We start from the raw sequence: 18,473 nt of genomic DNA on the forward strand, positions 1-18,473 counted from the left end.
AGGAACTTCAGTAAAGACCTCAGGAAGATAAGGAATAAGTTATGCAGATCTCTGGGGGATGAGAGGTCCGGGCAGAGGAAACAGCAAATGCAAACTTCCTAGGGCAAGGGCATGCAGGACTTGTTGGAAGCACAGCTAGAGGACCATAGTCTAGAACAGAATCAACTGGAGAAGAGTGGCAGCTGGTAAGGTCAGAAAGGCTTCAAGGGACAATATTACATAAGGTTATTGACCACTATCAGGATTAGAGTTTTTCTTATGAGTGAAATAGGAAATGAAATAAGAAGGTGTGTTGATGATCTGACTTAAACTCTAAAAAGTTTAAAATGTTTATTGTAGAAAGAATAAACTATGCTACAGATGTCAAGGGCAGAAACATGAAACGCTGAGGCAATTGCAATAATCCAATTATAATAACAATTTATTATATTTTCACTTCCTATTCTGCATGATGGCTATTCATGAGTATACTTTATCATCCTTCCTAAATTATGAATTTTGTATGGGCCAGGATTCCAACATATTTATGTTTTTAGACATATTAGAACTCTTAAACCCAGAAAAATGTTTTTTTTGGTTCCTAAAGAGTGCAAAACTGAATTATCACCACTTCTCATATTTCTTTCACCCCTTCCCACACACCTGCTCTACTCTGCCATACCCTGAATATATTCCTTCCTTCCAGAATTCCTTCTTAATATATTATATACATGTCAGGCAGTATCTCTTTCTACTGAAAAGGGGAAAAAAAAAAAAAACCAAAAAAACAAAACTAGGGTGGATGTAAAGAACAAACAGGAGGTAGAAAGGTAGAAGATGTGGTCCTTACAATTAAGGAAACTTATGTGAGTGTTTGACCTATTTCATATATTTGATATAATCGTCTCATGCTTCACCTTAAAACTGTATGTCTGTAAGTATCTTATGATTTTGTAAAATAGAAAGCCATTCCTAGATCTTGCTATTCCGAATTTGTAAAATTCCATTATGGTAATTTGAGTTATTTAAATTGTAACTCAATAGTGTAATTTGAGAATAATGCTACAGAAATCCAAGGAGGTAATACCAAAAAAAGTTTTTTATTTTTGTTTTTTAGTTGAATTTCATTCAAGGGTCTTCCTAATCTATGTCTTGAAAAGCTTTGGATCAGGACCAATAACAATTGTGAAATATTCTTATCCAAGCAAGGAGATATAAAAAGCTCCCTTTTCATTTTTCACAGGGAAGAAGTTAAATTCTGTTCTTCCCTGATGATCCCTGATATACTAGAACAGAGGAATAGTGCTTATGCTAAGACCAGGAGTTATAACCCAGATTTGGTCTATGAAAGCTCTAGTATCTAAAGGCTAGTTAATCTCTGTGGTCTTCCTGATACCTCCCCAAATAAAGGTAAATTCCTGCCTCTAGGGAAAGGAAAATGCCCGGCAGAGTGTGTTAAATCAAACTTTCATGGTAAAACATGCATTAATAATTAATTTTCTGCTTCCTTTAGAATAGGACAGGTTAAACAGTTGGTCACATTTAGTAAATAAGAAATTACTTGCAGTAATTTCTGCAACATTCTGATCATCTTTCCATTTCTGAAGCCTATTTTAAAAGTCTTTGATCTACATTATGGAGGAAAGGACACTGAATATAGAAATACAAGACTTGACTATGAATTTCACTTTGTCACCACTAATAGTGTGGCTTGGGCAAGTCATTTAATCTAAACATTCCATTTATTTTCTAGTGATGAATTGGGCATAGCAATCCATACCCCAGAGGGTTGTAATGAGCACCAGATAGGATAACGTGTGAAGGCCACGAATGCAGAGGTCACACAATCAACACTTGATGAACCCATATATTACATACAAGCATTGTAATGACCAGAGTCCTAGTAGTGGTAATTCAGTGTTCTATCCTATACCAGTAGACACGTGGTTTTGTGAAATGGGAAATATGTCCCCTCTATCTTCTTTCTGCATATCATTAAGTATGACAATATACTATAATTGTTTAATTATGTCATTAAAGTGGGTTTTATTTTCTTCATTAATTACATAAGGAAAAGCTTTTCAATTAACAATGACCTTTATGACTTTACTAGTTTGGTTTCTGTAGATGGCGAAGCTGACTGCAAATTAGATTCTGCGGTGTACCTTGTTCCTTATTTTTTCACCCACTGATTAGTTTTATACAGTTGGCAGCAGCCTACCCTGTTGCATTCAGCTTGCAATTTTATAGCAATCTCAAACTCTGTGTTCAATCCCCCAAGGTGTTCTGTGGAAATGCTGTCAAACTATTTCGATGTATGTGTATTTTCATTCTGTAGCTGTGCTTTGTACTCATTTAAGAAAACTAGCCTTTAATTTGTATCAGAATGCTTTCAGGATGAAACATAGAATTCCAGGCCTCAGCAAAATCACTGACATATGACCATAGCCTTCTTCTGCTCTAAATCATGTCTGACTTCTATTGGATACAAAGCTATATTTTTTAATCTTGTTATACAACTATGAATAAACGGCTTCAAAATTGGCCTTAAAATCTACTAATTGTCATCACTCTTCTGTTATCATCTGGCTTTAGTTTATCTTTCCAATTTCATCTCTCACTCCTCCCACCCTATACTCCATGCCTGTTTGTCCTTAAAATGTGTGGCTTTCTCTCTCACACTTTTCTCTGGTGTTACCCAATACGGCACCTCCATCTAAATGTCATGTCCCCCACTTCTTGCCTCTTTATTCAAGGCATTTCCTATGTCATAAAGCCTATTCTATACCCCCAAGACCCCTTCTGAATCAGGTAGCTGTTTTTTCTACCTTGTTCCTGATTTAATCAAGTAATCTTCCTTCTGTCTAATATTGATTGGTTTGCTTGATTGTCTTCCTTACTAGACTAAAAGTTTTGAAGAGCAAGGGCAATACCATTTTTAAATCCATAAATAGTAGAAGCTTCATAAATGTTTGTTGGATAAATGAATGCTTCCTGGAAAGACTATCGGTTGGCTTATTGAAAAGACAGCAAGTATTTATTACTAAAGATACTATATAAGCCTTGTCTCCTTCACTTACAACAGCAATATTATCAGTAAAATGCAGTTTATAGTTTCAGTGTACAGGCTTATCACTCTTTAAATGCATAATTCCAAAAATAAACATGATATGGTACTATTCTATGCTTTCTATCTAGTATCTAGTACATTATATTAGAATTGGATTTGATTAAAACAGCTAACTCATGGACCTTTTCTACTGATAATTTCAAAGAAAAATGTTTTAATGTTGAAATTATTTTTTGAAGGAAGTTAACTTTATTTAAATTTACTTGTCATCCAGACAGAACAAGAAAGGATTTTGACTGGCTTCAAGTTACACACACACACACACACACACACACACACACACACATTTAAAACAAAACAAAACTGTATGCAGGCATTGTTTCACATTTGCCCTGGGAATGGAAGACGTACCAGTGTGTTCATATGTTCATATTTTCTGCATTTATGTCTGATGTTTGCATTTGATGCAGCTCTATAATTCAGCATATTCAGAGAAAGATAATGTTTTCTTTCATTTTCATTTTGATTAATAGTGTTCTGTCTCTGGTAATTTGTAGGTGTTATTTGGAAGATGGAGCTTCAAAGGGTGCCTGGCTGAACCGGTCAAGTATTATTTTTGCGGGAGGTGATAAGTGGTCAGTGGATCCTCGAGTTTCAATTTCAACATTGAATAAAAGGGACTACAGCCTCCAGATACAGAATGTGGATGTGACAGACGATGGCCCATACACGTGTTCTGTTCAGACTCAACATACACCGAGAACAATGCAGGTGCATCTAACTGTGCAAGGTATGCATTTCTATAACTGCTATATTGTGAGGGACTATATTTAACAATGTTCAATATTTAGATACCAGAATGACTCAGAAGTAACTGACGATGTTGAAAGCTACATAGTCATTATCTTCAGGGATTTATGTTCCTAGATTCCATTAAGTGTAACGGCTATTATAGACATATAAATCCCCACTTACCAAGATAAAAAATTATCCATTAACACCACATTATGATTTTTTTGTGTGTATGCTTCACTTAGTATCTTTCTTTGAGTCCCCCCTTCAATACATCTTTGAGAACCCATGAGTGATACATTAAAATTAATGTTTGATAACCCTTGGTGGATACAGTAAAATATTAGAACTTCTTGAAATATCTATAGTAACTCTTTAAAAGTAATCTTCCAGACTTCCAACACTCTGTCTCAATCCAAATTCTGCTTACTTTGATTCAAGTCACAATGGAAAGAAACAGCCTTCTAGAATTACTTTATTTAAACACAGAGTAATTGGAAAAATATGGTACACAATGCTTTATACTTTGATTTACTTTCAGTAGATCATAAATCATTCTAGCTAGTTTACAATCTTCAAATACAAACAGAATCATCAAGTAATTTTATTTTTCGTGCATACTAAAATGTAAGAGCATATGTATCCCCGATATAAATGCTTTTCAAGAAAAATGCAATTATAATGCTAGTCAAATAGAAAATGCATATTCTTGCCCTTTTACATTATTTCCTTGTGCTTATAGATTAATCATGTGTTGGTTGCATAAAAGTATTTTGCTGTGGATCTTAAAATGACATTACAGCATTTCTAAGTAAAATTAATAACAAATTACATGATAATGTGGTGCCAGTGAGTGCATGTTTTATTCCTCATAAGAAAGCTGAGGGAGCAAGTTAGTTGTATTATCTTTGAGTTTACCCTTCAAAAATTCAACTCTAAGTATTAATTTAGATACATGGCTTACATCTGGAATTTTATTAACTTACATCTGGAGTTTTACTCCCTTATATAAAGGTAAGCCTGAAGTCAAATACAGCCTCAGTTAGTACATATTTTAACTTCATGATAAAGTTTAAATGTATTAATTAAGTAATTAAGGAGGAAAGTGTAAGATAAATAAGAAGCCCAGAAATTTCCCCAGTGGTTTTTCTTATTACAGACCATTGCACAATGTTCTTTATTTAAAACTATATGAAAATATAATAAAGTTTTCACTGAAGTCTATCTTTATTCAGAGATTATCCAGAGATTCTAGAGGGCAGGAGTTTGTCCAGCTTCTGAAACTGGAATGGGATTACGAGTCAAAAACACATTTCTTCTGTTATCCAAGCCTAATCTTGTTCTCTTGTTTAGTTCTGTGCCCTTTGACTTGCATTTCTAGCTCAAAAACCACAAAAGATTTTTTATTACATGAGAGAAAAAGTACACTTGGATAATAATTATATTCAAGTCACTGGAGATATAGACATTTTGCTTCTTATAGGTTAAATGATGTATTTCTGGACATTAAATATACCCCTCTTTCCTTTTTTCCATTCTATCTTGTTCCATAGTAGGCTTATGTTTTTAAATCAGACTATGGATATGTGGAGATATGAGCTCTGCCCAGGGACATGTTTGATTTTCATAGGATGTCTTTATAACTTTATGCTGCATAGATGGCTTGACACTGTACAGATTTTTAAAACTGTTACATGCCTTACTACAGCATTCCTTTGTGTTGGCCATTTGGTGATGGTGAACTTTTGAACTCCATTTTAGGAAGCGCATTGTAGGAACGCATTTATCGAACATTTTATTAGTATAGTATTTTGTTCTTCTAGAAAAAAAAATTCATGTTACTGTTTTGAAAGTATGTGTTTGGGTCAAATTAAAAGCTAATAATTTTACAGTATTTATGAACATAATTACTCATTAGAAGTTGATTGACATGTGGGCAGTTTTCCAATTACATTAATAAAGTTCAGGGAATACATTAATAGGCTTGTCAGTCAATTCAAGAACTAAATAAATGTCACAAAAAGTCAACCCTACTTAAGCTACATTTCCTCTTGATGAATGAAAATAAGCTGATGTGCACATCTCTTCAGTCTTTGTGTTTCCTAGGTTGTCTGATACTCAGGTATATCTCAATAGTTTTGAAGTGTATGCTCTTTGCCTAACAATTTGTCAAGTCTTTATTCACCAAGATAAAGAAACTCAGCAACTGAGAGAAGACTGTATTAATCACTGATGTCAAACACACGCATTGGTAGTAAAAACAAAGCTCATCTTTAATTGTTGCAACTATGTGCTCAAGGGAGCTATTTTAAAAAAAATCGTTTGAGAAAGGGGATAATGGAAGGGGTATCTTGCCAACACAGACATTGTGCATGGGAAATTTGTGGGTGCCCTTGATTTCTTAGAGCTATTAATACCAATGAATGGAACAATGGGGGAGAAAATATACTGGAGTAAGAGTTGGAAAACCTGGATTCCAATCCTGAATTTTCTCTCAGGAAATGGGTAATTATCAAGCCTCTCTAAACTCTAGTTTTCTCATCTGAAAGAGGAGGACTCAGGCCAGAAGATCTTAAGGTGCATGCCAATGAAAAACAAAAAGATGACCAAAACAAAACAAAAAAACCCAACCAACCAACCAAACCAAACAAAAACACACAAATGAACAAACAACAAACCACGGATGATTTGCAAGGGAAAAAATGGTATTTAGGTTAAAAAAATGAAAAACAGGGGCGCCTGGGTGGCTCAGTAGGTTAAGTGTCTGCCTTTGGCTCAGGTCATGATCTCAGGGTCCTGGAATCCAGCCCCACGTTGGGCTCCCTGCTCAGCAGGGAGTCTGCTTCTCCCTCTCCTCCCTGCTCGTGCTCTCTCTCACTATCTCTGTCTCTCTCTCGATCTCAAATAAATGAATAAAATCTTTTTAAAAATTAATGAATAAAAATAAAAAATGAAAAAATATGCCATAATACTTGTGTGTAACACTTGGAATAAACACAATGCAAGCTAAGTGTTACATAGCAGTACCTCTGAGTATATACGCTGCAAGTGTATTCTATTTATCTCCATGTTTTGCTTTCACCAACTTAGCTGAACAATGTATATACTCATGAAATGTGAAGAATGTGGTGAATTGGAGTTTTGCTTCAAGGACTTAGAAATAGACCTAATAAGAAAATAAAGTTTTCATTACCTATATATAATATACCACTGATAAATAAAGTTACTTAAATGTCCAGTGTTTTACATCATGTGGTACAGCATTTACTAAGAGTAGCATTTCTTGTTCACGAGTGTAAGAGTGTACAAGCCTGGAGGACTTGCTATGAAGCCAGAGCTCCCTGTTATAATCCTGTAATGACAAGAATCATAAAATGTAAATGCTGCACCCTTGACTATATGATAGAGATAGCTTCTACTCTGAGTCCACGTCTGAAGTCTAGGTTGTGTATAGTACAACATAGACACTCACAGATACTGTATATTAAACATATATACACACAGTAGCCCCTGACAATACCTTGATTACAGCCTTGTGAGACTATGGACAGAAGATCCGCTAAGATGTACCCGGACCGAAACTGAGATAATAGATGTATGTTGTTTTAAGCCCTGCTCACTCATGTGTGCATACACCCACACACATTATATATGTGTGAAATTCTTATCCCTCAACTTTCAGGGAGATATACTATAGGTTTTCTCTAGGCAGAGTAGAAGATTTGACTAGCACATAGCTCCATGACCAAAATAACTTCTCAAGGGTATTTAACTTCTCCAGGGTGTTCTGATTTTCTCAGGGTATCTGGCTTACCTGGGATATCTGTGATATCTGTGATAGATGGGGTGGCACACTTCCCTTTCCAGGGATGGATTTGCTTTTCTAGCTGTTGGGAGTGTTTTCAGCAGAGAGCAGCATTGAGTGATCAGACCTTTCAGGAATCACCTCAGCTGCAGAGAGCCACTTTACCTGAAGTCAAACTTTTCCTAAAGCAAGCAATATCTGATGACTGATTGAAAGGCCCCTCCCTTTCAGCCCAAAGTAAGGTGGCTCTGATGAGCCATTTTGGCTCCCCAACAGTGGAAGCTATTGACTGGTTCTACCAATGAACGTCTTGCTTTGTTCAATCCTACTTCATTCCTCTTCCTTTTCTGGGGATTTATCACAGGGGTATTCCCTAATAAATATCCTGCACTATAAAGTCCTTCTCATTTCAGTGTCTGCGTCCCAAAGATCCCAAACTATGACAGTGTTAGCCCCTTGTCTCTGGCTTAGTCATTGTTTGGAGAAAGCCTTTACAAAATGGAAAGACAACATATTCAAACACCATTTATTATTAACATTCTGTTTTACATTGAAAAGGATTTAAAGAGGCTTATAAAGAAGTAGTTAGTACACCAAGATAAATAGAAGAAATTGGAGGCAAAAGATAGGGTAAGTGGAGTGGGATGCAGTCCGTGGTGGGGTTAGAACATAAAATTTATGTCCTCATTTCTAAGTAATTTTAGAGCTCAGTAAAAATTTAGTTCTAAGATTTGTAGCAGCCAATACTCAGAGAGAAATAGGATTTGTTATTCATTCCATGGTCCACATAGTTAATTAACACTTACATGTCTTAGTATCCTGACCCTGTTACTCAGCGTGGAGCAGCATTTCTACTGTGAATCAGCCCAGAGCACCACTGTGAGCTGTAAGGAACATCTCAACAGTAACTGTACAGTACTCGCAGCGCTCACTCAGAGAATTGTTCCTTATGACACCTCTCAATATAACCTGAAGTGCAGAGAAGTCAAGAAAAAATTAAAAATCTGAAAATAAATTCAGTAAGATGCCAGTTCAATAACAGGAAGATAGCTTTTTGATTACCTTAATCTGTAAGTAAATTTTAGGATCTACCCTTTCTGAGTCAAACCTCCACAAATATTATTTCTCTCAGTGGGTCTTTGAATAGGAATTCAGGTACAGATATTTCAAAATTAGACTTGCCAATGAGTATCTGGAGAGCAATTATTCCATGTGGCCACAAGCATAGAGCCGTATTCTGTAAAGACCAGCACATCTTAATATAATGTTAACATTGTTTTTATGAATATTAAAGCCTCAACAAGGTATGTAGTGGAAGACAAAGACACCACACTTCTGCCCCAAGTTGACCTGATGGATAATAACACAGCATCACAGATCATAGACCTGCCTTCCTTGAAAGACCCAAAGGAGAAAAAAACTAAGATGGTCAAAAAAGCATGTCAAGATACCGTATGTATTAGAAAATTCAAGTTGGTGTTCTGCAAGAGAAAACACTTCAAAATTTTCAATAAGCTACAAAATGAAACCAAAGAAAAATTAGCAGCACTAAGAAAAGTTTTACAAAACCCACACATGTCAAAATAGTCATTGCTTGAATGCAGTGATGGTTCAGGACAAGACCCTCAGACTGGCTCCCACTCTGTTTTATTTAAAGTCTTTATATACTTGTTGGGGAGATTAAGATGATATACAGGAACCTGACTTTGGACATGCTGTCAGATGCAAAGAAGTGACAAAGACCCAAAATATATATCCTTAATATTTTTAGCATAGAAACAAAAAATAAACCACCTGAAATAAAAATAGTCCTTAATAATGATGTTTCATTATCCCATCTGTAGAACCTTTAGCTTTAGAGAGTGTAACTTCATAGTATACTTCTAAGATAAAATAGTTATAAAATATAATCTTCTTAAATTAAAAATATTAAATATAATTGACATACAACATTATGTTATTTTCATGTGCACAGTATATAATGAGTCAGTATTTGTATATATTATGATGTGATCACCACAATAAGTCTAGTAAACATCCATCACTACACATAGTTACACATTTTTTATGGTGATGAGAACTTTTAAGATCTATTATTTTAGCAACTTTCAGAAATGCAATACAATATTATTTACTGTAGTCATCATGCTGTTCATTTTATCCCCATGACTTAATTTGTTTTGTGGCTGGACATTTGTACCTTTTAACCCCCTTCACCCAATTTGCCAATCCCCCATCTTCTTGCTGTTTGCAACCACAAATTATCATCTCTGCATCCATGAGCTCATTTTTTTGGTTTTGGTTTTTTAAGGGAAAATTAAATATTTCCCAAAAGTGACCTTAGTTTTTGTACATGATCCATATCTTTATCGTATTAACTATACAATAGAGACACATTTCTAAGTTCGCCTTATATGTGATAATAAATATATATTATCTGCTTTTAAGAAAACACTCATCATTTACTCTCTAAAATGAGGTGATAATTAATATCGAATAGGGGCACCTGGGTGGCTCAGGTGGTTAAGTGTCTGCCTTTGGCTAACGTCGTGAACTGGGGTCCTAGGATGGAGTCCCACATCAGGTTCCTTGCTCAGCAGGGAGCCTGCCTCTCACTCTGCCTGCTGCTACCCCTGCTTGTGCTCTCTCTCACTCTTGCTATCTCCCTCTGCCAAATAAATAAGTAAAATCTCTAAAAAAATTAATATCAAATAGTTAAAAGTTACATGGATGGGGTGTACATACTCATTCTCATTCCCTCTACAGGGAATTCCTATTTATTCTACCATACATCATTCTTTGTTTACCCCAATTCTCATTATGGTGAGAGCCAATAGGAGCCAAAATATACAGAGCTTACACAGATTAATGAATATCTGATTACTGATCACTGGGTCAAAAACCAGTAAGGTGAATAAATGATGTAAAAAAGGTTCTCTTAGTCCTTACAGATTTTCCCCAGACTGTGGTAGTTGTGATGATCGAACCATACCTAAAAACATCTCATTTATCTATTTCTATTGGTTTGAAATGTCCAGATTTGCAATTTATGAAAAAAGAACTTATAAGCGTTTTGGAGCATATGCATTATTAAGTAATAGGACTGTCATTGTATCCCCTCGGTGCACTATGCAATGGGAACTATTCACTCTTGAAATATATGAGGTAGTATTATTGATGTCCAGAAAGCTAATGATCTGGAATCTAAACAGTTATAACAATTATGCCTAATTTGTGAAACTTAACTCCTTCAGGTGTCATTTGTGATAGAGACTTCAGTAAAATCCTTTCCCTCAGGTGTAACTTCACAGACAAACTCCGGGCCACTCAGTTGGACTTATGTGGAATAGACTTTTTGAGGCAGTGCATATTACATAGTAATTTTTTAAAATAATGCATTTTTCTGGTGGATATTTTCAGTTTTATTTTCAGAAATTCCCATCCAGCTAGAATCACTGCGGTTCCATTGACAGTGTCTATCAGGCCAACTTCTAGGAAACCATTACCTTGCTTTTACCTGTGAGTGTATTGACGTTGATTAGGTTATTGGTTTAACTACTAGGATCCATTAAAAATAAGAATAATTGAGCTAATTTTTAGTGAAATCCTCATTTGAATATTGGCACTTCTTCCAGAATAGATTTTTCTTCTCTCCTAAATAATCTCCTTTTTTTTATAGTCTTTAGAAAAGGTTATTGCCTTATTTTTCTGCAGTTGAAGTAAAAGAAGTAGTAGAAAGAGAAGGTAAATTCAATGAATAATATTTGTCTTTGAAAAAGATTTTCTCAGTGAGTTATCATATTTTCCTAGCCAAAAATTAGTACATAAAGTTTTATGTACCGTCATTACTGGATCTTATATTAGAACAGTATCTTAGATCAAAGTGGTGCAAAAATCCATAATATACTGCTTCCTATACACAGAAGGAGTGAATAAGTTGGTGGTATTTTCTGATAAACTTTTAATATGCTGTCATTTGCAAATGAGAGAGAAGTGAGAAAGAGCAAAAAATAATACTGATAGATATTGCATGCTGTTGGCTTCCATCTGAGTCATCCCTTTTTCTATAGAAGGAACTTTATGGAAACTGCTGAGCTTCATAATTGGAGCAAGGGGGACAATATTGGAATTTAAATAAGCATCTTTGCTAACTAGTGAATTGTGACGGCAATGAGGGTTCTTCTTTAGTACTTCTGATTTACTCATGAGTTGGATAATTTTTTGAGGTGTGGCAGGATAGGGGCAATGAAATCAAAGGGTTGTATAGTTTGTGGTCCATGTTGAAAAGTAATTCTGGGGGCGCCTGGGTGGCGCAGTCATTAAGCGTCTTCCTTCGGCTCAGGGTGTGATCCGGCATTATGGGATCGAGCCCCACATCAGGCTCCTCCACTAGGAGCCTGCTTCTTCCTCTCCCACTCCCCCTGCTTGTGTTCCCTCTCTCACTGGCTGTATCTCTCTCTGTCAAATAAATAAGTAAAATCTTTAAAAAAAAGAAAGAAAGAAAAGTAATTCTGCCATGCTTTGTCCTTGTTTTTAAGTTTTGAATCATATTGGCAAGTATTAAATAAAAGGATATTTAAGAATGGAATGTGTAAGAAGTAGAATGATATTTATCACTCATTTGGAGACTGAGTAGAGCAGTACTTGCTTTTTTTTTTTTTTGTAACACACAGTTCAAAATGCGATTTGACCATATTTTAAAGTAACTAACCCTTTAAGCAAGATCTGCTGCACTTTAAAAGTCCCTTCAACAATTAATGGATATTTATTCTAGTTCTTGAAACACATGGTTTGGTAAGTATCTTAAAGCTCAGACTGATGACATTTATATTTTCTTGGTTGTAATTCTCAGTTGTTTTGTGTGTTGCATTTCAGAATAGTTGTACTTGTTGCCTATCTTGGAGTATCTTTATTTTTTTTCCTAAAAAACAAAGAAAATAACTATATAAGTAATACATGTCAAATCCCAATGCAATGTACACTATCAGTATGAAAATCTCTCTATAAATAAAAGATTACCAAGCTTTAGCTGGTCTGCTTATTTTGAGAAACTCTGCAAATAAAATAAGAGTCTGGTGAAATAATTTGTCTTCTTGGAAGTCATTGCAATACAATTTGATCTATGAAATAATTTTACTGTTTACTTCCCCAAATTATGTGGATAGTTTAGAAATTACTGCCAAGACAATTAGGATTTTGCTATTTTCATTAACTAAATTCTAAATGGCATACCCCTTTATAACCCTTATACGTGTAAAAGTTAGCAGAGGAGAAAAGTTGAATCTGCTAATGATATTGTTTATCTTACGATTTGTAGCAGAACATAAGAATTCATTATGTGTAGTGTCAAGAGGAGAATGGGCACAATGAAGGCTGGTGGCAGAGTTCGGTTTGCAGAATCCTAGAGTGACTCTATGTCCTTGTGTCCCCTGCCCCACAGCTCTTCACTTCCATCCCTTCAGTGTCCTCTGGTTGGTAGTGATCTAGTGGGAGCAGTAGAGACTCGGGAAAGGTAGCACCCACACTAAGCTGTCCGAACTTTCTCACCCACACTTGCTTTGCATCTGGACCAGTGGTTCTTAAACATTTTGTGGTCATGAACCCATTTGAAAATCTGATGAAAACTGTACACCTGGTAGAGAAATATACATACTGTTAATATTTTACAAACTTCTTTATGCGAGCAGGATTCTCATGAACCCCTCAATCTATGTGTGGACTCCCAATAAGAACCCCAGTGAACTCCTTGTAGGTGAGGACTGAATCTTAATCCTTTTTTTTTTTTTTTTTTTTTGACTCCCAAACATCCAGGAAAGTGCCTGACAAATGTTAGGAACTCAGTAGAGATTTATTGGTTGTACATATGTACATGCTTCTTTCTCCCTGGCTTCATGCCAGTCACTTTTCTTAAGCTGTGACTTAATGTATTGATGCTATCTTTAGGGCATAACATCAGGAATGCTGACATAACAGGAAAATTTTTAAATTAAAAGGATTAGTTAGGCATTCATGACTTAGGTTGCTTATTTCCATTCCAGGTCATAGCATCTTTATCCTCTGCTAATCCCCATGTTTTTACAAGTGCAGAATAGTGATTGCAGTTTGTAGTGAAAAAATAATAAATGGCATACCAGCATTTTATGAAAAAAATATATATATATCGCAATGTTATTTTGAGAAATGGGACAGAGTTAGCTACAAAGATTATAGCCAAGGGTTCCTAATGCCAGATCAAGTAAGGGGTTAACATTTTAAAAGGGCCAAGAATAACACAATTAGAATTTCCTCTCAGGTATTTCACTTATTATTTTAGGTTTTGATTTGAGCAAGTTGGTGGATGCACACATTTTAAAATGGCATATTGAAGAGTTGAGGATAGGCAGATTTCAGAGCTATTTATCAGTGCAGAATTAGGCAAGACATGTATGTTGTTTTCCCTCTGCTTATGACCCTTTCATTTAAAGGTAGCCCCTTTTAAAAGGACATCTAGGATTAATTCAGTTTAATTCAAAAAATACTTGTGAATACTTTAATTCAATACCTACTGTGTGCAAATAACTTTGCTAAAAGTTGCACATGTGTTCTTCCTTATGCTAAGCAGAATGGTCCCCAGAGATGACCATGTCCTAATTTCCGGAACCTGTGAATATGCTAGATTACATGGCAGAGGAGAATTATGATTGCAAATCACCTAACCTTAAAATGGGAATAGTATTTTGGGTTATCCAGGTGGGTCCAGTGAAGCCACAAGGTTCCTTAACAGTGGGAGAAGAAGACAGAAGAGAATCAGAGGGATATATGACTGTGGAAGTAGGTCAGAGAAATGTGATATAAGAAGGACTTGACCTGCCTTTGCTGGCTTCAAAGATAAGAGGATCATGAATCAAGGAATCTGGGTAGCTTCTAGAATCAGAAAAAGGTTAGGAAATGGATTCTCCACTAGAGGCTCTAGAAGAGAAGGCAGGCCTGGCAATATCTTGATTTTTGCTGAGAGAGACTTGTAACATCTAACATACAGAATTGTAAGATACATTTTTTAAAATTTATTTATTTATTTGACAGAGCGAGTATAAGCAGGGAGAGGGGCAGGGGGAGAGGGAGAAGCAGACTTCCTGCAGAGCAGGGAGCCCGATGCGGGGCTCCATCCCAGGACCCTGGGATCATGACCTGTGCCGAAGGTAGACACTAACCAACTGAGCCACCCAGTCACCCCTGTAAGATAAATTTTTTAAAGATAAATTTGTTTTAAGGGGTGCCTGGATGGCTCATTCAGTTAAGCATCTGCCTTCGGCTTAGGTCATGATTCCAGGGTCCCGGGATGGAGCCCCTTGTGAGGCTCCCAGCTCAGCGGGGAGTCTGCTTCTCCCTCTCCCTCTCCAGCTACTCCCCCACCTTGCTCCTCTGCTTGCTCTCTCTGTCTCTTTCGCTCTCTCTCTTTCAAACAAATAAAGTCTTCCAAAAAAAAAAAAAGATTAATTTGTTTTAAGCTACTAAGTTTGTAGTAATTTATGTCAGCAAATAGAAAACTGGTGCACACACACACACACACACACACGCTCAAAAATCTTAGAACAGGGTTTCTCAACTGTGGTGCTGTTGACACTTTGGACCATATAATTTGTGTGTGTGTGTATGTGTGTGTGTATGTGTGTGTGCGCACATGTGTTCGGAGGAGTGGAAATGGCTGTACATTGTAGTATGTTTAGGAGGAGCCCTGGATGGTAGAGATTATGTCCCCCTAAAGCTAATGCCCATTGTGATGGTATTTAGAGGTGGGACCTTTGGGAGGAGCTTAGGTCATGAGGGTGAAAACCTCATGAAAGGGATTAGTGCTCTTACAGAAGAGACCCCACAGAGATCGCTCATTCTTTTCACCATATGAGGTTATAAAAATGAAAGTTTGGGGGCGCCTGGGTGGCGCAGTCGTTAAGCGCCTGCCTTCGGCTCAGGGCGTGATCCCGGCATTCCGGGATCGAGTCCCACATCAGGCTCCTCCGCTGGGAGCCTGCTTCTTCCTCTCCCACTCCCTTGCTGTGTTCCCTCTCTCGCTGGCTGTCTCTCTGTCAAATAAATAAATAAAATCTTAAAAATAAATAAATAAATAAATAAATAAATAAATAAAAATAAAAAATAAAAATGAAAGTTTGGCCATCTAGGAAATGGGTCCGCATCAGAGATCGAATCTGCTGATGTCATAATCTTGGAATTCTCAGCCCCAGAACTATGAGTAATAAATGTCTGCTGTTTATATACCACTCAATTTGTGATATTTTGATAGTAGCCTGAATGGGCTTAAAACATTGGCCTTAACACCATAGACACCAGTAGCATTTCCTGATTGTGACACCCCAAAATATCTCAGGACATTGCCAAATGACGGCTGGGGTAAAAAATCACCCCAGAATGAGATACTACTAAATTAGGAGAAAAGAGAGAGACGTGCTGTAATTCTCCAATGCATGGCAGGTTGTGATAAGCTCCATGAAGTATATATCTTATCCATCTGACTGCCCTACCTTTAGTGAATGGAACAGTGGCTGGCAAGTAATTGGGTCTAAAATAAATACTGAATGCACAATAGAATGAGTGAGTGAAGTTCCTTAGAAGTACAAGCTAGACAGTGACCAGAAAAAACTCCAACCGACTTTTTTTTTTCTCATTCAATAATTGTTTGGGCTATTTTTCCCTTTGAAACTAGTTAAGACCAGTGTTCTCCTAAGTAGTTTAGTGTGGCATACGTATTAGATTGATCTCAGGTGACAGCCAGGTCTGATATTTATAAAGTATATGAATTTGATTAAGTGTTTCCATCCTTTTCAGACTCATTCCCATTCTCTGAGAAATAAAAAATAATACACAGCTCTCTGGATTGCTGTGAAAATTTTTTAAAAACACAACTAGGCATATGAGAAAATCCTTTAAGTGTCTGATTCAGAGTAGATATTTAATAGATTTTTACCATCTTCCTATTCCAATGAGCTAATAATGTATAGGGTTTCCTCCTTCCTTTTTTGAATAAAGACATAATTGGAATTGCTCTCATTATTGATTCCCAGTGACTTTTATTTTAAAGATAATAGTTGTAAAATATTAATAGGATTAATTAATTTTCCTTCCAGTGGACAAATTTCGTGTGAAAAGATATAATCAATGTACACCAGCGTTAAGGTTTTGAGCTACAATAATTAGAAAGAATTCTACATTTTGGGGGGGAAGCTAATTCCTACCTAAAATTAAAGAAAAGATCTGGTGGCAGTCATTTTTGCCTTATTGATTTCAGAGCCATTGTCTGTACCTCTTTTGTGATGCCTTGTATAATAGAGTTGGCTGACCCCTATGGGTATGCTCCCAGGCTGTTATGGTCTCTGGTTTCTGACAGGATTCATCCGGTAGGAGACACTGGCAAAAGATCAGGAAGGGAGGCTCTACCCCCTCTTTCATTGCCGCAGGCAGTGAGTCCTGCAAGCCTTTCTCCTCCGGGCCTGCAGCATCCACTGGACAGCCCCGTTGGCACAGCTCATGCAAGGCAGTCCCATGCTGTGGATCTCACTCCTGATGAGCGCTCCCAACCCTTGGGTCCTTATAATGATTCTCGCTTGTAGGAATTATTAGTGGCTTCTTCCGGTTACAAATCTGAGTTTCTTTGCTCTTACACGTTTTAGTTTCTTAGCCCTTTATCACCTGTGTAAACAACTCCCTGTATTAAACCCCTTTTATATGAAATACTTAAATTGGCTTCTTTTATCCTGTCTGGATCTTGACAATTTTTTTTCCCTAAAATGTCAAGCGTTTCCTACTTGTTAATATTCTCAAGAGGTATGTTTTAAGTTCTCTCATCTATATAGGTAACCATTTTGTATAATGATGATTATCTCTTTATATTCTGGAAAAAATTATATCTCATTCCTGAATATAAAAAACAAATTTAAAAACAAATTTTAAAATTAATTACACATACATTGGGATCTCAGATTTACTAAACTAATTATCAGAAAGTAAGATAAATTAAGGAAAAAAGATAAAAGTATGCATAATTATTAAATGCTGGCATTTATGTGAGCCTTGGGCTCCTCTTTATTAGCTTTTTGGGTGCAATTATCATTAACATTTCAGTTGCATCTTTAATGAATATTAGAGCTACAAATACACAATGGCATGAGTGGAAACGGCAGTCTTTCATTATTCACACAGATTGTAACTTTAAGAAAAATAACCTAAAGAGAGGCTGTAGAGCTGTGGTTGTATATTTACCCTGGGAGCTATGAGCTGTGCAACAATATTCAGGGTCTTGATTTTTACTGCTGCACCTGTGCCTTGTGGGGAAACCAGTGAAAAGCAGTTTGGGACTCTTCTCTAGTAAACCTGACTTTGGACACTACTTCTAATGCAAACTTGGCACATTCTTTAAGCATCCGCCATATGCTAAGCATTGTTCTAGGTGTTAGGAAAACAAATATCCATAAATAAGAATTAGTTTTTCCCTTCAAGGCATTTACGAGTCAGTGGAACAATACTGTCATGAGACAAATGAGTGCACTGAAGTTAGATAAGGGCTAGGACAGACGTATACCCAGGGTGCATATCAAGAAAGTGATCCTCTTTCTAGGGAGGTCATATCTAACTTTTGGAATGAAGTAGTTGGTAGATAGAGAGTCTTGAGGTTGAATTACAATGCAGGAAGTGATGGTCAGCTATAGGAAAGTGCGTGGAACGTCCTCTTTGTGTGCATAATAAATCATTCAGAACTGAACGAGAAGCTATTCAGGACCCAGCAAGGGCTAAAGAAGCAGTTCAATGTATGACACCACATTGTCCTGTTCCATAAAG

General features: G+C 36.4%; 1 protein-coding gene across 1 annotated transcript in view; it reads left to right on the forward strand.

The window, feature by feature from the left end:
* Window positions 1–18,473, forward strand: part of NEGR1 (neuronal growth regulator 1) — an 803,476-nt gene that overhangs the window by 327,321 nt on the left and 457,682 nt on the right. Inside the window, exon 2 of the mRNA XM_008690719.1 lies at window positions 3,607–3,839. Coding sequence (XP_008688941.1) covers window positions 3,607–3,839 — 233 coding nt within the window. The remainder of the gene's footprint in view (window positions 1–3,606; window positions 3,840–18,473) is intronic.

Source organism: Ursus maritimus, unplaced genomic scaffold (genome assembly GCF_017311325.1).
Source record: "Ursus maritimus isolate PB19 unplaced genomic scaffold, ASM1731132v1 scaffold_12, whole genome shotgun sequence".
In the NCBI taxonomy this organism is placed as follows: domain Eukaryota; kingdom Metazoa; phylum Chordata; class Mammalia; order Carnivora; family Ursidae; genus Ursus; species Ursus maritimus.